The sequence below is a fragment of the Caretta caretta genome, chromosome 5 (assembly GCF_965140235.1).
Source record: "Caretta caretta isolate rCarCar2 chromosome 5, rCarCar1.hap1, whole genome shotgun sequence".
In the NCBI taxonomy this organism is placed as follows: Eukaryota; Metazoa; Chordata; order Testudines; family Cheloniidae; genus Caretta; species Caretta caretta.
The window spans coordinates 121,252,000-121,277,410 of record NC_134210.1 but is presented as its reverse complement, the minus strand read 5'-3'; the positions used below and the strand labels follow the sequence as shown (position 1 = coordinate 121,277,410).

The 25,411-nt window shown below is 49.0% G+C and overlaps 1 protein-coding gene across 1 annotated transcript; it reads right to left on the bottom strand.

Annotated features, from left to right (window-relative positions):
• Positions 1-2,926: 2,926 nt before the first annotated feature.
• On the bottom strand, positions 2,927-24,906 carry LOC125636417 (thioredoxin-like). The gene is made up of 5 exons (XM_048849431.1): positions 24,883-24,906; positions 15,050-15,154; positions 8,657-8,716; positions 6,984-7,049; positions 2,927-2,989 (listed from the first exon to the last, which is right to left on the bottom strand). The coding sequence occupies exons 1-5, from the start codon at positions 24,904-24,906 to the stop codon at positions 2,927-2,929; spliced, it is 318 nt and encodes a 105-aa protein (XP_048705388.1).
• Between the last annotated feature and the right edge of the window lie 505 nt (positions 24,907-25,411).

Genomic DNA, 25,411 nt, shown 5'->3' with positions numbered 1-25,411 from the left:
GTCGACACTGGTGAAGCCTCATCTGGAGTACTGTGTCCAGTTTTGGGCCCCACACTACAAGAAGGATGTGGAAAATTGGAAAGAGTCCAGTGGAGGGCAGCAAAAATGATTTGGGGACTGGAGCACATGAGTTATGAGGAGAGGCTGAGGGAACTGGGGATGTTTAGTCTACGGAAGAGAAGAATGAGAGGGGATTTGATAGCTGCTTTCAACTACCTGAAAGGGGGTTCCCCAAAGAGGATGGATCTAGACTGTTCTCAGTGGTAGCAGATGACAGAACAAGGAGTAATGGTCTCAAGTTGCAGTGGGGGAGGTTTAGGTTGGATATTAGGAAAAACTTTTTCACTAGGAGGGTGGTGAAACACTGGAATGCGTTACCTAGGGAGGTGATGGAATCTCCTTCCTTAGAAGTTTTTAAGGTCAGGCTTGACAAAGCCCTGGCTGGGATGATTTAACTGGGGATCGGTCCTGCTTTGAGCAGGGGGTTGGACTAGATGACCTCCTGAGGTCCCTTCCAACCCTGATATTCTATGATTCTATGAGATTTGAACAGAGGGAGCTGATGAAGCAGAGAGACTGGAAAAGCCAGATGGCAGAAGTCTCACATCAGCAGTGGCAAGACTGACTATGTCTACACTACAATGTTAAGTCGACTTAAGTTACATCACCGATCATCCACCACTGTAGTGAAACTGTTTTTGCACATCCACACATAGCTTCTTGTGATGTCCACAGCTGGTGCTCTTGCATCGACAGAGAGAGCAGTGCACTGTAGGTAGCTATCCCACTGTGCAACTCACCACCATCTGCCATGGGATATACAGGGGAAGGGATCGGAGTGCCTCAGGGGGGTGGGCTCACCGTCCTATGATGCAGTTTTCTCTATCCCATCATTCCATGGGCTTCCGACCACGTTTCACACCACTTTTCAACACCCTCTCCCTCTCTCCCACTGACACAGCTACTGCCGCTCGTTGGAGGTGGTTTACCTGTGTCAAGGGGAGAGCTCTCTCCCATCAACATAGAGCAGCTATACGAGCAGTCTTACAGCGGCACAGGGAGGGGAGGTCTGTTTGGGACTTGCTAATGCTGCTTATCTAGAAAACATGCTGATTCATAAACTTTATGTATAGGCTTCTGTCTTGTGCTTCTCATTGTAAAATCTGGGCCCCGCACAGTACCCCCGGGAGGCACTGAAGTGTTATTAACCCCCTTGTACAGATGAGGAAACTGGGGGATTAAGGGCCAGATTTTTACAGAAGTGCTCAATACCCAGAGATGGGGCCAGGTTTTTAAACTCCCATTTCAGCACCGGAATAAATGGCTGCTTTTCCAAAGAGCTCAGCCCAGCAGGTATTGCTTAGGTATCACATTGGGAGCTGCTGTTTCCTTCCTGGGACATCCTCTTCCAACTGATTGAATTGAAGACCAGGTTTTCTAAAGAACTCAACTTCCACTTAGGCACCATTTATGCCAGATTGTTAACGAGTGGCCAGCAGCCAATGTGCTTTTTTGCAAAACTGGCCCCAATTTGGAACGCTGAGCACTTGTGAATTAGCCCCCCAGCTCTTTAGAAAATCTGGCTCTAAGTGACATGCCCCAGGTTACATAAAGGGTGGATTCTCACCCCACTGAAGTCAGTGGGAGCCAGGATTTCACGCAGAAAGTCTGTGGCAGAGCTAGGGTTGCCAACTTTCTGATTGCAGAAAACCAAACACCCTTGCCTCACCCCCTGCCCCAAGGCCCCACCCCGACTTGCCCCTTCTCCAAGGCCCTGCCCCCCACTCACTCCATGCTGCATCGTTCGCTCTTCCCCTCCCTTCGTTGCTCACTCATTTTCACTGGGCTGGGGCAGGAGGCGGTGAGGGCTCTGGTTTGGAGTGTGGGAGGGGACTCCGGGCTGGGGTAGGGGTTGTGGTGTGGGAGGGAGTATGGGCTCTGGGCTGGGCATGTGGGCTCCAGGGTGGGGCCAGAAATGAAGGGTCCAGGATGCGGGAGGGGGCTCCAGGCTGGGGGTTAGGGTTCAGGTGGGAGCTCTGAGCTAGGGCCAAGGGGGCTCAGGGCTGGGGCAGGCTCTGGGTGGGAATTTGAGTGTGAGAGGGAGCTCAGGGTGCGGGGGGTGGTGGTGAGGACTCCAGCTGGGGGTGTGGGCTCTGGGGTGGGGCTGCGAATGAAGAGTTTGGGGTGCAGGAGGGGGCTCAGGTCTGGGGCCAAGAGGTTGGGGCATGGGAGGGGGTGCAGGCTTCTGGAGGGAGCTCAGGGATGAGGATGGGGTGCAGGAGTGGATGTGGAGTGTGGGCTCCAGGAGGGAGTTTGGGTGCAGGAGGGGGCTCAGGGCTGGGGCAGGGGGTTGGGGTGTGAGAGGGGGTGAGGGGTGCAGGTGCCGGGTGGCGCTTACCTCTGGTGGCTCCCGGAAGTGGCCAGCATGTCCCTCTGGCTCCTAGGTGGAGATGTGGCCAGGGGGCTCCGTGCCACGCGCTGCTTCTGCCCGCAGGCGCTGTCCCACAGCTCTCATTGGCCGCAGGCTCCTGGCCAATGGGAGCTGTGGAGTCAGCACTCGGGGTAGCACATGGAGCTCCCTCACCACCCTTACATCTAGGAGCCAGAGGGACATGCTGGCCACTTCTGGGAGCCACTTGGAGTTGGGTAGAGAGCCTGCCACCACAGCGCCAACCGGACTTTTAACGGCCCGGTCAGCAGGACACTGGGCAACCCTAGGCAACTGTAGGCAGAGCCAAGAATGAACCCAGATCTCCTGAGTCCCATTCCTGTGCCTTAACCACAAGATTCTCCTTCCTGTACAGGTGAGAATCTTTATACATTTTGATGCATCATTTCTGAATAACTGTGTTGAAGGAAAATAGACACATGCGAGACTGCAAAAGGTGGATTTTACTGGAACTTCTGTTTTTGTTTTCTGCAGGAACTACATTAGTTCTTCAATCTTTGCTTCCAACTTCCCTGTGTCAGTACCAGTAATTTCCCAAATCTAGTTACAAATAAACAGACAAAACAAAACAACAAAAAAAGAAGGTTTATTTTTGCACAAACTTCTGATTTGATAAAGCAGTAAGTTGCAATTTAGAAAGTTCCTTTTTAAAAAAAATGTTTGGGATAAAGAATAAAATTTCATAAGAATTGCATACTAAAGCTCTGATTCTGCAAACATTTACACACCTGCATAACCTTACACATGGGGAGATTCATATGCAAGGATTGTTCTAACACAGAGACAGATATTTGGGACTCCTTCTCTTACGCCCTGATTCAGCAAAGCATTTAAACATGTGCTTAACTTTAAACACGTGCTTAAGTCCCATTGACTTTGAGGGAAAATAAGCACATCCTTAAATGTTTTGCTGAATCAGGCCCCTAAAAGCAAAACTACCTTGTCTTCACTTCTAGGAGGCCTGTCCATTGATCAGTGAGCCTTTCTGTCTATGTAATCTATATTTTTTCAGTCATCTGTAAATAAATGAAGTTATTTTATAAGTATTCAGTGAGTCTGATGCTTTACCTTTCACAAGAACACTTATATGAGCTCTCAGACCATTTTCAACCTAGCTGTGACAGTCCATCACATAAGGTTTTGCTGACTAAGCAAGTCAACTTACTAGTTCTTTTTACAAAGTTAAAGGGAAAGGGAAATAAGGGGGTAGGAGGGGATCTGTGGATTAAAAAGTGGACTGTATTTAATGCCATCTGTAAAGCAAGTCATTTTGGTTCTTTTTTAATAGCATTCAGTCTTCTAACAGAGGGATCCACAACACAAAAGGATGTTACATGACTACTAATAGGACAAACCATTGTGATGGGGATATTAGAAATAGACCAAACCTTGGCTGAACACCTGAATGGATGTGAACTATTTTGTGCATTACTTGTACTACAGTATAGTACATTGTAGCCCCAAAGGCAAATAAGTGTATGTTATAACACCTGGTATTCAGTGGGACCCTGAGGTAGAGCTCATTGGGGTAATCTTCTGTGAGAAACTTAGCTCTAAGTGTACTGGAATCCCCAAACTGTACCGTGCATTCCCTGCAAGTCACCTACAGACTGTCCTCGTGCCTGTGATCACACCCAAATCACCACATCCAACCACTAGCATCTCGGAATAGCACTATGACATTTGGAGCAGATCAGTCAGAATTGCCATACAAGGACAGAGCATGATGCAGAAGGATGAAAGGACAAAATGGTCCATCTTGTTGGGGATCCTGTTTCTTATGGTCATCATAGAACTGGATGTTTCAGAAGAAAGTAAACACCTCCTTCCCCACACACACATATTTCATCTAGCTAATTGTGCAGTAATTTACCATGGATACAGATACAATTTCTCTGGTAAGCAGTTTATGCATTGTCAGGATATCATTGTGGCTTATTCACGTGAGCATATCACTATGCTATTTGCGTCACTAATATCCTGTGGCAGCAGTGTGTTCGACAGGTTAAAAGGATGAAAAAAGAATTCCCTTTTATACACTTCAAATGTGTTGCCTTTTTAGCCCAATTGTCTAAAGCTGCCTCAAAATTATGCCCATAGTTTTTTGCAACCAAGTTTTTCCATGTTCATCCTTGCACCTAAGATTTGCATGTGCAAATTGCAACTGGTCTCACAAAATGGATAATTGCATATCTAGCTACTGCCCATCTGTCTCATGAGCCAAAGCCCACTGAAGCCAATGGGAGTCTTTCGAGTGACTTCAGTGGCCTTTGGATCAACCCTGTGTGCAAAAATGCAGTGTCCACACGTAACTGAGCATCTGTCCACACAAAATTTGGAGTGCAATTGCAAAGGGTAGGTTTGGCACTTTATTTCATTGATTGATCCCTTGACCCTGTATTTTATGACTGGAGCAAGAGAAGCACTCTAGTAGCCTTCACTCTACTCTTCATTATTTTCAATACTTCTAGCCTATCTTCTTTTATCAATGCCAACGCTAGTGTTTTGGCTGCCCTAAGCAAACAGGATTGAAAAGCAGCTTGTGAACTTTCCACTGGGCTGCGTAGTGCAGTGATTTAACCCACGCTACAGCCTCTCATTGCCATAGACCTGGCTTCTTTGCCTGACTCAAAATCCGCGTAGTTTTGTGCTCTCCTTGTAGCTCCTCGACCTGTGCACGTTTTTCGAGGCTATAAGACCACCACACAATTCAACACAATTCTTCACAGTGCCTTCTGCATTGGAGAGAGACCCATGACCAGCAAAATGGGGATGCTGAAGGCCAGGACTGCAGTGGCAGACCACAGTACTTGATGACTGTCCTAGGGCAGTCCCACTTGGAGCGCCCTCCCGCGGCAGGCACTGACATGACGTGTGCACCGTCTCAGATTAGCCTTTCAGAGTCCCCAGTCACTTCACTTTAGGCTCAAAGTGACAGAATAATACCCTGATTGCTTTATAATATACCAGTTCCATTATGCAAATGGTCCCAAGCAAGTTCCCATCCCAGGCGTGGTCTATTTCTCAGCCCAGTGCAAGTAGTCATTAAAACTTAAGGCATTTCATCTTTCGATGCCCCACAAAGCACACAGTGGCACCTCTGATCCACACCTGGAGTCTCTGTCCATCCTCTCCTGTCCTTGTCCCAGGACAGCCACCACAGCGGATTTAAATCCCGCTCTTCCCAGCAAGGACCCCCTACAGTCTCTCTGCTGGGGAGCATTCTTGTTTGAGGTGCATCCTCACTTCCCCTGGGCCCTCTTCTGGTTCCTCTGGGTCCCTTGCCTTCTGAGCTCTCCAGCCCTGGACTGGGGATGCTCTCTTTGCATTCAGCCTTCCTGCAGGAAGTACCTTTGGCTTCCTCTGGGACCTCCTCCAGTGCTCCTGGTATCTGTCAGCTTTTGCCTACCCCTGACTGAATCCGACAACTCTGACTCCCTCCTATTGGGTCTCTCCTTGATCCTTTATAGACCTCAGCTGCTGCCCTGTTCTTTTAAGTGGCCAAATTGGGAGCACCTATTCTGGTACAGAGGAACAGGACCTGCTTCATTCACAGGGACCAGTCACCCTGTGACAATGACCCACTGGTCTGATCTAGAGATGGACCCAGAATAAAAACCCCACCTGGTTCTGAAATCTGCAGATGTTTGGTTCTAGATCCAAACTCTTTAATGGGTTGTATCAATACTCTGGAACTCAACGTCCCCAGATTTTTGGGAAATCAAGACTTAAACTTTGTGGCTCAAATCCCACAGCTGAGCTTTTTCTTTTGCAAAAGGTCTTATTTTCTTAGGCACTTGTTTCACACAAAAGCCTGAAATATTTAAAAATAGAAGCCTTTTTACTCAGTGCAATTGTCATGGAGTGTGGCGGAGTCAGGACCTTGCACCCCCCACTTCCTGCGATTCACCATGACTCTCAGCCAGCCAGTGAAACAGAAGATTTATTAGACGACAGGAACACAGTCTAAAACAGAGCTTGTAAGTACAGAAAACAGGACCCCTTAGTCAGGTCTATCTTGGGGACTAGGGAGCCCAGACCCAGATTCTGGGCCTCCCTCTGTTTCCCCAGCCAGCTCCAAACTGGCACTCTCTCCAGCCCCTCCTCTGGCCTTTTGTAACTTTCCTGGGCCAGAAGGCCACCTGATCTCTTTGTTCTCCAACATCTTCAGTTGGCACCTTGCAGAGGTGGGCCCCAAGCCATCAGTTGCCAGGAGACAGGGTGTTGGCCATTCTCTGTGCAGACAGCATCACACCTGCCCTCTAGGGCTCTGCAACAATCACACACCCTTATCTCACCACCTAGATACTTAAGAAATGCATAGGGGAAACCGAGGCACCCACACAGTATTCAGAGACAACATTAAGAACATTCCCACCTCGTCACAGCAATGTGGGCAGGAGTTTCGGAGAAATCCTTCTGAACCAGGCCTAGTTGTCATTAGGGAGGGATACAGCAAGTTATTAGCCTTTGCTGCCATACTAATAAAACAAAGACCCACAATTACCATTTTATGTCACTAGCTATACAATACCTTTTCCGTTTTCTTGTACATCTGGAATGTCGGCATGGCTATAATTTTACAAGAATTAGCCACATCCTAGAAAAGTGAGAAAAAAATCACCTGTCATACTAGTGCTAGAACCATTCATTAAGATCCAAGGGCCTGCTTTCAGGCAAATAGCTATAATAATTATAAAGAATGAGTCATGAGAAATACAGGAAATTTACCTGTAAGATAGAAACCAGAAAAGCTGTTTGCACAGTACCATCGAGCTATTATATGGCAAGATAAAATCATAACACAGAGTACACAATTATTACTCACGAGAATGCCTTACAAAGCATTCAGCAAGGTGTCGTCACTGCTCGTCATTCGCACTGAATTGAGTCAGTGAGAGCTTTTGCACTCCTGTGCTTCTTGTACAACCTCTATAAGAACTTCATTATTCACAGTTTTACCTTGCCACTTGATATATTGTACAATAGCTTGAAGGTGCTGTTGAGATTTTTCTAGCTCATTGATATGCTGATGTGAAAATGTCCATATTGCACAGCTGTAGACAAAGGTAGAGATTGCTATGGCATGGTAAAGAAAATGTCAGCTCCTTAAAAAGAGGCAATGGAATGTCCAGCTAATCCTTTATGGCTACTTGGTATCTCTGCTATTAGCTGGAGATCCTACGCTACTTGTAGTAAAATGATATGGACTTTGTTTGCTTTGGCTGCTAGGGTGACCAGAGGTCCCGATTTTATAGGGACAGTCCCGATATTTGAGGCTTTGTCTTATATAGGCACCAATTCCCCCCCTCACCCACTCCCCGTCCTGATTTTTCACACTTGCTATATGGTCACCCTATTGGCTGTACAGCGCCAGATTTGTAGCTGGTGTAAACTGGCAAAGTGCCATTAAGTTCAGCAGAACTATGCTGAACAACAGCTGCCGAGGCTATGACACTGCACAATCCAGCGCAAGTGACAGGGGGTTGCTCTAAATTTAAGCACAACTGAGAATTAAAAATCCCAGGACAAAGATTGGTGAAAATTCAAAAAGCAGGCAGCTTGTTATCTCTTTACTATCTAAATCCGTATGGGTGACTCACAGTATCTGTATCAGGGATTTGGCCCTGAATCTGATCTAAATGATACCCATGTAAACCAGAAGTAATTGCATTGAAGTCAATGCCTGGTATGTCCTTCCAAAACCAGGACCTATTTGTACTGCTACGTTTGACAAAGCTGTGTTTGGTGTTGGCTTTTCAAAACATGATCAATCAGGTTTTTGATTTGGCAAAGATCAAAACCAAAGGTGATTTGAATCTGGTTCCATTTTATATGAATGATCAATATTTGGGGAGTAGGCAGCCATTTCACACGGTTTTGGCCCATTTCTAATCTATATTAAATCACTAGCTACTAATGTCCTCTGTGGAAATGGATTGTGTTTTGATATTATCTGATTTCTTGAAAAAAGGGACATGGAAGGTAAGATCTTGCAATCTCTTGCAGTCAGTGAGACTTACTTCTTAGGTGAGTACTACTCACGTAGGGGCTACTTATTAAATGCACAGATCAAGGTCTAACATTAAAGACAGTGAAGTGTTTTGAGAGCTACTGATGATAAAAGCCGGGTATTTATTAATTATTATTATACATGAACATGATTTCAATAGCATGATTTCAACTAACATGGTGTCAATAGCTTACCTCTGCCCGATCAATATCCACACTACAGAACATCACATTGTCATACCGAACAGCCAGGTCCTTTAGGAATAAATGGAATAAATACACTTGTTTGCGGAAGTAACATTAATAAGCATAACAATATGTCAGCATTACATCTCCAGTACAGAAGCTACATTATTAAAAAAAGCTGGAGTTTCGTATTAAACCACAGATCTAGTAATAGCCAGAGAAGGCCTGTGGGATTCTCTCCAGATATGGTGTGTTCTGATGGAATGAGCATTCTGCTGAGATTACCCACTGGGTGCCCCTAATTGGTTTTATTTTCTGCTTTGGGCTGGGAACTGAACTCTGCTTGCACCGCTAGATCCCTCCAGATGTGATGCCTCCAGGTCATTGCTGAAGCAAATTGGCAGGGCAGCATTGGGAAGCTTCCTTAGCTGCTGCTGGTGCTGTACTTGTTATGGGGTAGGGAAGTTCAGGGGTCCAGGGCTGGCTTCTCTCACAAGCACTAGATTCAAGTCAGCAGCCCACCGTTTACCCAGAAATTCTGGGAAAATATTGGAAGAGATTCGAGGGGAGCCAGAACCAAACCCCGGGCCTTTAGGGATTTGCTCCCAGATCTAAATGTCACATTTGGCCACTAATTTTATACAAGGGTCCAGATCCAAACACCCCCAGGCGTGCTGGTGTTCCGAAGCCACTGCCTGGCTCACAGTAAGAGTCCATCTGTACATGAGATGTACACGGTCCTGAGATTAACAGAGACAGGACTGGGGCAAGTCCTGGCCCAGCAGCACACAGTCAGCACCATGTGCTGTGGATTTTTCTCCAGGCTCTGGAGCCACTCCTCAGCCACTAGTGCGTTATTAGGATTGAAGTTGCTTCCGCTGTGCCCCACTCCCCCACTTCCATCTGTCGGACTGTCCAGTATGGCCATGAAGTCACACAGCCATTAGTCACATCCGCACCCCTTTCCTGGCTCAGCCCCCTCTCACCCTAAACCCAACCCCTGCACTGGGAACACAGGGATCCTCTGTGAAGCAATCCACTACGTAGACTTCTGGGATCCTGCCTTTCCCCTGTGCAGAGGAACCAGAACAGAGGCATGAAGTCCAGGCACAGTGGGATGAAGAACAGTGTGTGCCTCTTAGCATTCATATGGTGCTTTACATCTCCTGAGCACCATCTAATCAATGGACTCGCCCTCCTCTTCTGTCTTTTTAGACCTCTGACAGGAGCGATAGGCTCTAGCTTCGCTCCATTGCCAACAACAGCGCGACACCAGCAAAAAGCTGGAGTAAGGCAATGCTGCATCAAGCCCTCCATTTCCCAGGAAATACTAGAAGGTTCCAGGAAAACAGAGTCCCTGCAGGGGCTCTCTCATGTTATTAGCTACTCATTCTATGCTAATAGCTTGTGGGTCAAGCCTCTCATTAGACTCTGCCTGATTAAAACAGTTGCTGAGCAACAAATGAGCATGGCTGCAACACAGCACCTATCCGTAGGGAGCCAATTAGAACAACAGTTGTGGGGTGTGTGTGTGTTCTTAATTCTCCATCATGTGACATTTGCCTGCTGTCTTCCTAGCAGGCACCACCAGATTCATCCTTCTTTAACCCTCCTTCCACGGGCAGTGATCCTGCCTGACAGGTCACAGACAGCAGCTTTCAAAGCAGTGTCCTTATGTTTTTCACTTGAAAGACACTGAGTCATCGGAACAAGTTCTGACACTGATTTTAACATAAGCCTATATCACTTGCTCACTCAGTTGTTTGTAATGCTGTGAAGGTGTCTCTTTTGCTTTCCCTTTTATGGAAAATCAGGAGCAACAGCATTGCCCTGTGTGAAGGTGAAAGATGGCAAGAAAATCCCCATTGTTTCAAAATACATTCTGCAGCTACCCTAGTCAGCTCTAGGGAAGCTGGAAATCCCTGACCCTGCATGGGAAGGGGAGATCAGGTGTCAGGGATCCTAGTTAACAAAGGGCTAGTGAGCTGTGTAAACCAGATTTATACTTCTTTGCATCGCTGAAGTGGTGCAAAGCAGCCAGAACCCATGGGTGAATCTGCTCCCACCTGTTTGCAACTCATTTTGGGCCAGACTCTGATACACCAAGTCATGTTGAGTAGCCCCTCCCATCACAAGCAGGCCCCATGAAGCCAATGTGACTATTCGTAGTGAGAATAAGGATCAGAATAGACCCATTGTCAAACCAGAATCCATCAGCATTTTAATTCCAAGGGGATGACATGAGATAAAGCATTCTCCAAAGAATTCCCCATTGAAATCCCCAAAGAACATTGTTTTCATCCCTGTGCTAGCCGCACGGGTGAATCCATTTTCTTCAGTATTCACTGAAGAGTAAAATCCTGTCCTCAGGCTTGTGCATACTGAAAAAGTGGAATCCAAAACAAATATCCTGGCCTTCCCTGGGCAGACCTCAGTCCTGGCTATACTAGACAATTGCTGATAGTCCCTTTAGTGGGGTGGCTGCCCCACTCCTATCCTAGATGGGGCGTCAGCAGGCCAAGGAGGTGGTGCAGGTGAATGGCCAATCAGAGAAGGCCTGCTAGGGAGCCAATCAGAGGCTGAGTTAGAGACAGCCAATCAGAGCCAGACTCAGCCATATATAAAGGCTGCCCAGGAATGGAGTGGGCAGTCTCTCCCTGGTGGTCAAGGGAGGAGGGCTGGCTCCTGGGCTGAAAGATAGCACCTTGGACAGAGCAGTGCTGGGGAAGGCCAGAAGGCCCTGGGGAGCTCCGACCAAGGAAAACCCCAGGCTGCTGGCCTAGGCGAGGCAGGGGCATAGGGCAGAAGGGGAAGTGGCCCAAGGATAATAGCAGGGCAAGGGGAGAGGAGGAGGGTAGAGAGGCTGCCGCTAGAGGGTCCCTGGGTCAGGACCCAGAGTAGCGGGTGGGCCTGGGTCCCCCCTTCCCCTTGTGCTACACCTGGCTGAAGAGGAGAGTGGCCTGATCCAGGCTGTGGCTGTTCCCTGCGATAAGGGGCTAGACTTAGAGGCTGCAGGCGGCCACTACAATAGGAGCAGATCGTGGACTGCTGGTAACACCAAACCCCCAGAAGGGGGTGAGACCGGAGCAGTGGGCACTGCCGCAGGGCAGTGTCCTGAAGAGGACGCTGCCGAGCGGGGAGCAATGAGGGTCCCCGAAGCAGCAGAGCAGACAAAGGGCAAGGCACCACGTGAAAAAGGTGCTCCATGACTGGATAGAGCTAATTCCCGGAGCAACCAGGGGGAGGCGCCAGCGGTGGTGGGTCCTAACCCTGTCACAGTCCCCAACAGCAAGTCTCTCAGCAGCAGTCCTGGCATGGATGCTTAGCCTGAAAAAGATATGTTTTGTTCCTGACCTCTGTGCAGTGGAGTACAGGAAATAGACCAGACTGGCCACCTATGCAGTAACTAGTGCACAGTGGGATAGTAGTGGAAAGACTCATCACCCCCTTTTATCTACAGAACAAGTACAGCACGGGCAGTGGCAGTGAAAGCTTCTATACTCTGACTTGCCAAAGGCCCTGAGTGACCACTTCTAGGGCAGAGCACAGAATCAGAGAGGAGGGAGAAGCCTTATTAGATCCTCCTGTCCATTTCCCTGGCAATGTAGGACTCCTTTACAGGGAGGTATTGCAGAATCCTGCAGTAATGGCCTGCAGCGCGCTATGGTGATCATTTAGAGGCTATCATTGGAGAAAACAAAGTAAAGGAAGAGTTGTTCACTCTGGTACATTTCCCAGTGTTTTCTGGAGACTAGTATTAAAAGACCAAACTGATGGGGCTTTTATAATTGCCCTTGCTGGAAACTATTCAACAATTTGATAGATCTCACTGTCCCCAGTTTGTTCAGGATAAGTTTTTCCTTAATCCCATGCCATCAGTCTTCGGGCATGTCCACACAGCAGCCGAGTGGTGAGATTCCCAACTCCTGCAGACATGCATACGTTAGTTTTCGTCGAGCTAGCCCCTAAACACAGCAGTGTGGCCATGGTGGCATGAGCAGCAGCTTGGGCTAGCTGCCTGAGTACTTGCATAGGGTCTCTGCCAGGCTCAGACTTGGGGCAGCTAGCCCCTCCCGCTAGCCACCGCCAGTACACGAGCTTGACTAGAGAGGGAATGTGTAAGTCTACATGAGCTTGGACTCACACCTCCCAACTGCTGTGTAGACATATCCATCGTCCATTCCCTGTGTAGTTCTGTCTTTGTGCTGAATCAGTAAGTCGCCTGTCTTCTGAGAGACAGCAACGGTGCACGTGCAGTGATGGTCTTTGTGAAGGCTGGCAAGGAAAAGTTGGTCCGAGTGCAGGAAAAGCAGATGCTCAAGACCCCTTTCATGCACTGGCACAGTGATGTTTTTGTGCTTCCCAGTTGCGATATTCCTGACACACAGCAGCAATGCAGCATAGTTGGAGGCTCCTTTGTCTGTCTGCTGAGCCCCAACTAATATCACAGCTGCATGCTCATCTGGGAGGGTCTTGCAAGGTGCACGCCTACTCATTGAGAACTGGACTGAGACTCTCGGCTCTTTCACACAGGGCACCAGCAGATGGGAATAAATATCAGTGACTGACCCCTTGGCTGAAATTTGAACCGTTGACCTGAGAGTGAGCATTCCTCTGTTCATTTTCATCTCACAGGCTGGCAAGGTGCAAAAGAGTGAAGGGTTGTCTTTTGGAAAAGTTTATGCTTCTCAGTCCCATAATTGTTTACATCATTGTTTTTTAAACATTAGCACATCTTGCAGCAAAACCACCAATGGGGCCCGATTTTGATTCATTAAGATGTTTCCATGCAGGGTGTCAGTTTAAGAGCTTTGCTAAAAGCCTGTTGTCTCTAATGGATTGAAACATTCTCCATCTAACTGTTACTGATTTCCAGTATTAGACATTTTCACTGTAGGTTATTATGAGCCCTTGGGTTCCTGGAGTCCTTAATGCACTTTCCAGTTGCTCTAAGTGATAAGAGTACTACACAGCTAAAACCAAGAGATTGATACAAGTGAGGGCCAAGTTCTTGCAATCAAATCTGTGTGAGAGGACGCCTGAACCAGTCTGTTGACTTCAGTGGGACTCTGCACAAGCACAGGGGTCTGCCTCTGCGGATCCTTTTGCAGACTCAGGGCCTGGGATCAGAACAATTATATAGCACTGAAATGTAAATGTCACTAGAATAATATCACTATCTAGGATTTCATTTTCTGAGTTCTTGGTAAGCTCTGGTTAATTAACCCTCCCAGCACCCCAGAGAGATAGGCAAGTATGATTATCCCTGTTTGCCAGAGAGAGGGGGTCCATGTCTCAGCTGAATGTAGAACTCAGGAGTTCGTAGATTTTTAAGGCCAGAAGGCACCAGGATGATTATCTAGTCTGACCTCCTGCATAGCACAGACCATACAATTCCACCCTGCATCAGGCCCACAACTTCCTGCCTTCCAGGTCTGCGCCTCTCTCTCATATTAAGGGCTATAAGCTACAACGTGCAGAAGGGTGTGTGCAAAGGTGCCCAGCTCCTGAAGGCATTGTGTCTGCAGGAGGCGTAGTACCTCTCCTCAGGGGGGGCACACAGCAGTGGTGGCTGCTGCTACACTCTTTTACCTTCTCACGCCATCCCAGCTCCGCTGGTCAGGACAGCAGGTGGGAGGTTCTACCTTTGTCCCATGATCCCTTATGGGATTTCTAGCACTGCTGTAGGCATTCAATTCCCCAGTCCTTGCTTGCACCGTGGGAACACAAGGCCAGAGACTGCACTTTGTCCCCATGCAGGGGCACAAGGAAAGTCAGGTTCATTTTGCACTCTTTCCCCATGTGTCACCTATGCAGAACTAGGCACAATCTATCCCTAAGTGTTCCCCGGAAGAGAATTCCCCATGAATTCAGGTGGGAGACAGGGAATGCTGGTTCAAATTCAGAAATGGAGAGGACCCGGGAAGACAGTGAGGAGTGAGGATAGCAGCAGGTCTAGCCCCACTGCCCAAGTTTGACAGGACATAGTTTGAAGGAGAGCCAATCTTTTTACTTCCAGAAAGCAAGGTGGTTGTGCCTTTTCTCCTTATAAAAATTACTTGAAGACTCGGAGCATGTGTTTTATGTCCAAAGGATAATATAGGTGTCCCCTCCCCTGGATGTAGATCGTATATCCAGGATGCAATGGAGTGGCTAATGCCTTCCTTTCTAATTCAACACCTGGCCATTTCTGCAAAGAAAAGTAAAAGGGACACTCTATGAACTAGAGTTTCAGCTACACAGGTGTAAATCTTGAGTAACTTCATTAACCTCAATAGAATTGTTCTGGATTTACATTATTGTAACAAAGATCAGACTCTGACCTTGTGGGTTTCCCCCCATGCAATGTCAATTCCAGCACCCCATTCTGGGAGTGGCATGGGATGGCAACACTGTACTTACATGAATGACAGGACTGATCGCTTTACAAGGTCCGCACCATTTTGCTGAAAAGTCAACAACAACGAGTTTGGAGCCTGCGGCCTTCAAAAAGTCATCAAATTCACTCTGAAATGAACACATTTGCGTGAAAAGGAAGAGTTCATGCATAGGCAGTGGCTAACATTTTAACAGCCTGAATATTGTTGGCAAATGCATGACAAACAAATATTTGCTCTACTGGAATCTTCTACTGTTTCACGAGAGAACTACACTTCAGCCCTGATTAACTTTCATTTGTGTTAAATTAAATTGCATAAATATATAAATACGGGAAGCGTCACAACAACACACTACATAATATGGTCGTGATAATCATAGAAACGCCTTTGTTTTCACAGACCATGGTGCAATGATACAAGCTATGCTAATATAGATTGCAAACCATTATAAGAATTGGATGTTAGAAAGCCCCACTCATAGCAATGACATCACTGTTCCCATAGTAACTAGTACACTCCAAAGAGGAAAAAGCAGAGGGAGACTGCAAAAGAGGAAAAATATGAATGAAATAAGGCACATACAGCATGAAAATAAAAAGACATGATGGTCTGGGGTATTGCCAAGCTTTCATTGCCACATGTCTGGGAAAATCTATCGAACTTATTCAAAGCTCTTCCCTGTACACATGGCAATAAAGGCATTTTAGCTTTCCATAACCTCAACCAAGGAAAGAACCATATTCTCTGCTAGGGCAAACTGGTGCAATTCCAAAGATTCCAGCACAATTTACATCAGCAGAGAATTTGACTCAAAATCGATATATTAACGATGCATTACATTTTGCATTTCCGAACCATAGTAGGAACATTAACTGATTCAGTCCCACCACATTCATACAGTAAGATGAATCAAGCATTTTTATTCCCCGGAAATTTGGACAGAATGTTTAAGTGCTTTGATGAAGGTCATGCAACACATCAGCAGCAGAAGTTGGATGAGAACCTAGAAGAGCCTTGTCCCATGCCTCAATCTGCATCCCAATTACCAGTGGTCACAAAAAGATCATTTATTAAAGGGGTGGGTCATATGCCCGTTAAAGTCGGTGTTATTTTGCCATGCAAACTACAAACGGACAAACAAAATGGTACTGAACAGTAATATGCAAGTCAAGTTGGTTTTGGGGGGACTATCTCAATAAAAAACAGTTACTCATCTCTTGTAACTGTTGTTCTTCAAGATGAGTTGCTCATGTCCATTCCAATTAGGTGTGTGTGCGCCGCATGCATGGTCGTCGGAAAGTTTTTCCCCTAGCAGCACCCGTTGGGGTTGGCTGTGGAGCCCCCTGGAATGGTGCCTTCATGGCACTCAATATATGACCCTGCTGACCTGGTGCCCCCTCAGTTCTTTCTTGCTGGTTACTCTGACAGAGGGGAAGGAGGGCAGGTTTGGAATGGGTATGAGCAACGCATCTTGAAGAACAACAGTTATGAGAGGTGAGTAACCGTTTTTTCTTCTTCGAGTGATCGCTCGTATCGATTCCAGTTAGGCGACTCCCAAGCCTTACCTAGGTGGAGGGGTGGGAGTTAAGGAAACGCTGACTGCAGTACTAGTCTGCAGAAAGCCGTGTCGTCTCTGGCGTACTAGACGATGGTGTAGTACGAGGTGAAGGTATGCACCGAGGACCAAGTTGCTGCCCTGCAGATTTCTTGGATCAGGACTTGGGCCAGGAACGCTGCTGACAAGTCCCGGGCCCTCGTGGAGTGTGCCATAAGAGCTGAGACCGGTACTTTGGCCAGCTCATAGCACGTGTGGATGCATGACGTGATCCAGGAGGATATTCTTTGAGATGAGACTGGGATGAGATGAGCCCACCGCTATGAACAACTGGTTCAATTTTCTGAACGGCTTAGAGTGCTCGATGTGGAAAGCTAGTGCTCGCCAAACATCGAGGGAGTGCAGCCTCTGCTCCCAGTTACTGGCATGAGGCTTAGGGTAAAAGACAGGCAGGAAAATGTCCTGGCTGGTGTGGAAGTGCGACACCACCTTGGGGAGAAAGGCTGGGTGTGGCCTGAGTTGCACCTTATTCTTGTGGAAAACCGTGTAAGGTGGATCAGAGGTCAGGGCCTTTAGCTCAGACACCCTCCGGCAGACGTAATGGCAATCAGGAAATCTACCTTCCAAGACAGATACAGGAGGGAGCAAGTTGCCAATGGTTCAAATGGGGCTCCATGAGCCTGGAGAGGACGAGGTTAAGGTCCCACACAGGGACAGGCTGCTGGATCTGGGGATGTATGCAGTCCAGACCTTTGAGGAAGCAACCAAACCATAGGGTTGGCAAAGACGGATCTACCAGATGCTCCTGGGTGGAAGGCCGAGATAGAAACAAGGTGAACCCTTATGGAGGATGCTGCCAGGCTTTGCAGTTTCAGGTGTAGGAGGTACTCCAAAATGAGGGGTACTGGTGCCTGAGGGGTTGTGTGTATGATGCTGGTCACACCAGCACAAAAATCTCTTCCACTTTGCCAGATATGTGGCTCTAGTGGAGGGCTTCCTGCTGCCACGGAGGACTTCCTTTACTTTACTTGTTCTGAGCACAGACGTTCCATGGGGTTCAGCCATGAAGCTTCCAAGCCATGAGGTGGAGGAACCGCAGGTCGGGGTGATGCAGGCAACCATGGTCCTGAGTGAGTAAGTTGGGGAGGAGAGGTAACGTGACCGGTCCATCCACCGACAGCTCCAGTAGGGTGGTGTACCAGTGCTGTTGAGGCCACACTGGAGCTATCAGAATTTGCCCACTTTGCCTTTGCCCACTCCCAGTGGACCTTGAGCAGGACCTTGTGCATGAGAGAGAATGGGGGAAAGGCGTAGAGCAGGCGACCTCTCCAGGGTAGCAGGAATGCGTCCGTGAGCGACTGGGCCTGTGACCCTGGAAGGAGCAGATCACTGGGCACTTCCTGTTGCGTCAGGTGGCAAATAGGTCGACCTGGGGAAACCCACCTTTGGAAAATGAGATGTATGACATCCGGCCGGATGGAGCACTCTTGTGTGCGGAAGGACCTGCTGAGGTGGTCTGCCAGCATGTTCTGAACTCCTGGTAGAAAGGATGCTTCCAGGTGAATGGAGTGGGCTCTGCAGAACTCCCACATAGGGGAGAGGAATGGGCTCCACCCTGCTTGTTGATGTAAAACATGGCGGTGGCGTTGTCCATTAGAACTGCTATGCACTGGGCTTGTAGTCAGGCCTGGCAGGCTAGGCACACCGCCCTCAACTCCTTGATGTTGATATGTAAGGATATCTCATCTTGCAACCACAGGCCCTGTGTCTGGAGGTCCCCTAGATGCGCACGCCATCCCAGAGCCAATGCATCAGTAACCAGGGACAAGGAAGGTTGAGGGTTGTGGAAGGGGACGCCTCTGCACACCACTTGAGGGTTGAGCCACCAGAGGGAAGTGAGGACCTGCCCCGGCACCATGACTACTGAATTCAATCTGTTGTGTCCCGGGCGGTAGGCTGAGGCGAGCCATGCCTGCAAAGATCTGAGCTGCACCCTCGCATGCTGGGTCAAGTACGTGCAAGCAGCCATGTGGCCAAGGAGATTCAGGCACGCCCTTTCTGTTGTGGTTGGGAATTGTGGAGGCTTTGAATTATGTCCCTGATGGCTTGGAATCAGGTCTCTGGCAGAAGAGCTCGTGCCTGAACTGAGTTTAACACTGCCCCAATTAATTCTATTCTTTGGGTTGGTTCCAAGGTTGACTTCCCCAAGTTGAGGAGGAGACCCGAACGTTCACCTGACCAAACGGCTTTGGGACTGCACCTGCCCGCTGGTGCGGCCCCTGAGCAGCCAGTTGTCGAGATAGGGGTATACTTGCACCTGCTGTCGATGGAGGAAAGCACCCACTACCAACATGCACTTGGGGGCTATTGGGAGGCCGAATGGTAGGACAGTGAATTGGTAATGCTTGTGGGTGACCACGAAGCATAGGAAGCGCCGGTGTACAGGACAAATCACTATATGGAAGTACGCATCCTTCATGTTGAGGGCGGTGTACCAGTCTCCCGGATCCAGGGAGGGGATAATAGTGCCTGGGGAGACCATGCAGAATGTCAACTTTACCATGAATTTGTTGAGCCCATGCAGGTCAGGGATGGGTCTGAGACCCCCCTTGGCCTTGGGGATTAGGAAGTACTGGGGGAATAGAATCTCTTGCCCCTTAACTCCTTAGGAACCTCCTCCACTGCTCCCATGGTGAGGAGCACCTGCACCTCCTGGATAAGGAGTTGCTTGTGAGAGGGGTCCCTAAAGAGGGATGGGGAGGGTAGGAGCAGAACTAGAGCGAATATCCCACTTCCACCTTGCAGAAGACCCAGCGGTCTGAAATTATTTGGGACCAAGCACGGTAGAAGTGGGACAGATGATTAAAAAAAGACGGGGAAGGATCTGGAATCAAGGCTGGTGCACCATCCTTGGGTTCCCCCCCATCAAAAGGCCTGCTTGGAACCTGAAGATGGTTTAGTTGGGCCCTGGCCCTGTCTAGAAGCGGGCGTTGGAAGGCTTCCTTCTGGTGTTCCTGCCACTTCTCCTGTAGAAGTCCTGCCTTGGCCGAGGATAGGAGCGCTGCTGCTGTTGTTGGGGTTTGAAATGTTTGCATTGGGTTGCCGGGGAGTGCATACCCAAGGATTTCATAGTAGCCCTTGAGTCTTTTAGGCTATGTAGCTGAGAGTCAGTCTGCTCCGTGAACAGGCCTGCTCCATCAAAAGGCAGGTCCTGCATTGTCTGTTGAACCTCAGGCGGAAGGCCTGAGGCCTGCAGCCATGAGCTATGCCTCATGGAGATACCAGAGGACAAGGTGCGCGCTGCCACGTCCACAGCATCCAGTGAGGCCTGTAAAGAGGTCTGTGCCACCACTTTGCCCTCCTCCACTATGGCTCCAAACTCCTCCCTGGTCTTGATCAGGACCGCGATGGCCAGGGCAGTGCCGAGTGGAGCTATTGTGACGCCGGAGAGCGGTGCCATGAGGCTGGAGAGCGGTGCCATGACTTGGAGCGGTACTGCCATGTGGAGCTGCATGGGGTGGCTGAGAGGCGCCGGGACCGGTGCTGGGAGCGGGACCTGCTGAGCGATGGGGATTGACGGGCGGATTGGCGTCACGAGCAGGAGCCCTGGTGTGACCTTGAGCGGTGCCGTGATTGTGAGTGGTGCTGGAACTCCAAGTGGTGCCGGGATGCCGAGTGGTGCCGCGATTCTATCAGCAGTGCCGAGGGACAGAGCATCGCCAGTTTGCCTTGAGATGGTGCCACACGATGCGGTACCGGAGGCTTGGCGTGAAGGGTGGGTGCCCTCAGCGCTGTCATGGTGATGAGGTCCCTCGCGGCCTCAAAGGTGTCCGGGGTGGATGGCAGTTCCACCTCCTCGATTACCTGGTCTGGGGAGTCCAATGACACGACGGTTCCCTTTGCGGGGGACGAAGTCAACGGTGGCATCTCTGCAGGCTTGGGCACACGGTGCTCCTCTCAAAGACGCGCCCCATTGGCCGGCTCCAGAGCGGTGGACCTCTGGGACAGAGAGCTACTTCTCCCTTGCTTCTGGTGTTGCTTCTGTGCCAGAGAGTGGGAGCGGTGCCAGGTTGATCCCGCTGTTTTCAGCACTGGGGAGTGTCAGTACCGCGGGTCTCTGCCAGAGTCCTTCTGCAGTGCCGCTTCCACCACTGTCACCGGGGCACTACGCACCGATGAACTCGGGGCCGGGTCTTGCCACGCCGGCAGAGGCTGAGGTCTAAGGAGCTGCCTGAGGCGAAAGTCTCGCTCCTTTTTGGTTCTGGGGCGAAACCGCTTACAATTCCTGCACTGATCGACTTGGAGAGCCTCCCCCAGACACTTCAGACACGTGTCGTGGGGGTCGACTGTTGGCATGGGCTTGCTACAGGACTTGAACCCTTGGAACTTGGGCATGAAAGCCCTCCCAAGAAAAAGCGGTCGGGATGGAGGGTAAACCCCCCAGCCCGACTGCTAACTACCAACTACCAACTAAGAACTAACTAATAAGTAAAGAGAACGCAAACAAACGAAGCTCGGGAAATGTGGTAGAACTTGCTGAGCAAGATGCCACAGTTCCAACGACCGTCACTGGCGGTCAAAAGGGACTGAGGATGTGCCTGGGTCGGCAGGGTCATATACTCAGCGCCATGAAGGCGCCACTCCAGGGAACTCCACAGCTGCCCCGACCGGTGCTGCTAGGGAGAAAACTTTCCGACAGTTGTGTATGCGGTGCGTACACACCGAATTGGAGTCGACATGAGCAACATATTGTGAAGAAGAATCTGTAATTCTGCTGGGGCTGAAAGAAATCGTGACCTCTATTGGAAGTCCATTTAGTTTTTGTTTAGAAAAAACACATGGTGTTAAGCTGTTTCTTTCCATTTTGCCTCTTTGGAATGTACTAATAAACTTGCAAGCCATTGGTTAATCCTCTGTAACCTTATAAAGGACCCTACAGGCAATTAATGGCCTGATCCAGCTACCATTAAAATGAATGGGAGTCGGATCGAGTCATTAAGACACTGCTGTAGCCCACAAAAGCTTATGCTCTAATAAATGTGTTAGTCTCTAAGGTGCCACAAGTCCTCCTGTTCTTTTTGTGGATACAGACTAACTCGGCTGCTACTCTGAAACCTGCTTCTTATTTAAGGGCTCGCTCCAGCTCCCACTGAAACTGGCTAAAAAACTCCCATGGGCGAAGTGGAAGCAGGATTATACAATGCTTTGTTCGAAAGACGCCATATAAACATGCATGGTGGCTTGTGTTATATTTGTTTGATTAGTCCTTCTCTTTTTCATGAGGTCTTCTATTCTCTCCATGAACCAGCTGCAGCCATACAGGTCAGATGTGGAATAAGCAACCTATCAGACTAGCTGCAGATATGATCTGTTATTAGGAGCTGTGTAAAGGTACATGATGTTTGACAAAGACATAGGGCCAAATTATGCTCTCATTTACTCTGGATTTACACCAGTATAACCCTATTGGAGTTACTCTGGATTTACATCAGTGCAACAAAGCAGAATATGTTTCATGTACCCAATTTACTACAAACAGAGATGAAACAACCACCTAGCAATTCAAACACAAATTGATTAGGGGACATCATTGGTGTCGAGATCAAACTGAGACGGGATCAGAAAAGAAATGGGTTTTGTGAGTGGTATCTTCCCATAATTCCAGCAATGCTCTCCCACCAATCCAGAGATTTTCAGTACAATCACCCAACAGTGTGACCAGAAAATCAAACTGTCCTGTTGTCCTGAGAAGAAAGCTTTTACCTGCTGAAAGCCATGGCTGAGTAGTGATTAGGGTGACCAGCTGTCCCAATTTTATAGGGACAGTCCCGCTTTTGGGGGCTTTTTCTTATATAGGCACCTATTACCCCCCATCCCGATTTTTTACACTTGCTGTCTGGTTAACCTAATAGTGATATTTCTTTATTTGGGTTATGGGTTTTTTTAGCTCTAATGAAAGCTCTGGAGAATTTTGACCTTGAGGCCACCACTAAACCCCTCACTTGTGGAGTCCCACAAGGATCAATTTTCTCTACTCCTATTCAACATTTACACACAGCCCCTAGATTGGGGTGGGCAAACTACAGACTGTGAGCCGGATCTGCCCCATGAGCCGTTTTAAGCTGGCCAGCGAGCTCTTGCTGGGGAGTGGGGTCTCGGGCTTGCCCTGCTCCAGCCAGGGCGCAGGGTCTGGGGCTGCACCACGCGGCTCCCGGAAGCTGCGGCATGGCCCCGCTCCGGCTCCTATGCGCTCCAATGGCCCCCTTAAGTGCTCCAGTGGGAGCTGCAGGGGTGGTGCCTGCAGACGGGGCGGCATGTAGAACTGCCTGGCTGTGCCTCAGCAAAGGAGCCAGAGAAGGGACATGCCACTGCTTCCAGGAGCTGCTTGAGGTAAGCGCCGCTCAGAGCCTGCCACCCGAGCCTCTCCCCATGCCCCAACTCCCTGCCCCAGCCCTGATCCCCCTCCCGCCCTCCGAACCCCTCGATCCCAGCCCAGAGCACTCTCCTGCACCCCAAAACCTCTCATCCCCAGCCCCACCCCAGAGCCCGCACCCCCAGCAGGAACCTGCACCCCTTCCCACACCCCTGCCCCAGCCCTGATCCCCCTCCCACCCTCCGAACCCCTTGCTCCCAGCCCAGAGCACCCTCCTAAACCCAAACTCCTCATCTCCAGCCCCACCCCAGAGTCTTCACTCCCTCCTGCACCCCAACCCCAATTCTGTGAGCATTCATGGCCCGCCGTACAATTTCTATTCCCCGATGTGGCCCTCGGGCCAAAAAGTTTGCCCACCCCTGCCCTAGATGAACTGGTCAGATGACATAGACTCAAGTGCCAGCAATATGCGGAGGACATACGGCTCTACCTATTCTTCACCACATATGGTCATACCAGTACCACCAAGATGGCCCAGTGCTTGGAGTAGATCAGCCCATGCATGAAGAACAGTGGGTTGAGCTGAACCTGAGCAAGACAGATGTGACACTGGTGGGCAGGGGAAAGCATTTTGAAAAGTCCTCAGTGGCAATTCAGTCTCCTTTGGTTGAAGGCATACACTGAAAATTGATCAAGTCAGTGGGAGTTTAGGGTCCCTGCTATATTCCACACTGATGCTAAGCTCTAACATAGCAGCATCCACTAGTAATGCCTTCTACTGTCCCCGTTTGGCTAGGCGACTCTGTAACATCACGACACATAATGAGCTGACCTCAGTTATTCATGGCTTTGTCACCTTTCAGCAGGACTATAGCAAAGCAAAACACCTGGGCACGAAGCTTTCAGTAGCTTAGGAAATTCCGACAAGTTCAGAACTACAGTGCTTCTCCTCAGCAACACTGACTACCATGAGTACGTCAAAGCTGTCCTCTGCTCGCTACACGGGCTCCCCATAGAAGATAGAATCAAGTTCAAGTTCTCGGTCCTTATCTTCAAGGTACTCAATGGCTGGGGCCCAGTGTCTCTAAAAGATTGACTCAAGTGCCAGGGTGAAGACCGTAGTCGTCAACTCTGTTCCTCTGGCACAATGGAGCTCTCAATAATAAGAGTAAAGTTAATCCATACAGGAGGTTGAGCTTTCTGGTCCGAGACTGTGGAACGAACTCCCCTGGGAACTGTAAGCCATCACAAACCTCACCACCTTCCGCTCCAAGTGCAAGGAGCACTTCTTCGCCTTGCCCTCTCTAACATGAACACATAGCAACATGTATATTAATCAGAAAACCAAAAAACCCCACGAAAACAAAACACTCTACTGCACACACAATTCTCCCCCTGGGGAGAGAATGAGAACAGACCACACGTGAGAGCTGTTAGTCACAATGCTTGATACCTGTCTGGGAGGCACTCAGTTACTACAGAGCATGGTATAAGAACCTATATAGAACAGAACAGAACAGAATAGAATAGAATAGAATAATCGTGCATTCAGAGAACAGGCAGTACTTGTCCTTTATGCTACGTCAGCTATGTGCCTTGACCCAGAGGTAGAGTCCTTCCTACCAGGACTGAAGGGTTATTTCTACTCTTCTCCCCTCCTGAGATTACTCACCAAGTGGTGGTTTGTGTGAGGTGGACACTTGTCCACTAGGAACTGAACTTAACCCACCCAAGGTCGTGCTATTCAGGGGAAAAAGAAATGGCCAGGCCAACAGCTGGTGGAAATGGGTAGCTTTCATAGAAGCAAATGGAGCAACACTGATTCATATCAGCGGAGGATCTGGCCCAAAGGGTTTTAAAAAGAAGCGCTCCTGGCTTTAGCTTCCTACAGCACTTTGCCTTCCTCTTGAAGCCCTTAGCTACTTGCCTGATTTTGTATAGTCTGCAGCATAATGCATGGAAGTGCCTGGGAACCACTGCGGAAAACAAGCTTCAGGTTCCTGTTAGCATCTTCTCCCTTCCCTGCCCCACACAAGATTGTGCAGCTCTGGCCATGATGCTAGGGAGGCTTTGTGACATAGTGAAATGAGTCATCTGAGCTAGGAACAATTTTTATTAACTTATTTCATTTCCCCAGGGGGAGGAGCAGGGATCTTATATTACTTGCTTCATCAGGGAGCGCTGTTTGCCTTCTGCCATGCTGATTGTTGTGATGGGAAACAGCCTCTCACTGCCCCAAGGTCCATCCCTCTGTTTCCTTCAGATTCTCTTTAAAGCATTCATCTGCCAGGAACCCTATATTCTTTCCTTATTCTCCTCACTCTGCCTTCCAGTTGACCCACATCTTTGTCTTGTCTACACCAGAAGCCCTTTGGAGCGGAGAACATGTCTTTCTTATAGGGTTTGATTCTGATCTCACATGTGCTGGAGTGAAGCTAGAGTAAGCCTACTGATCT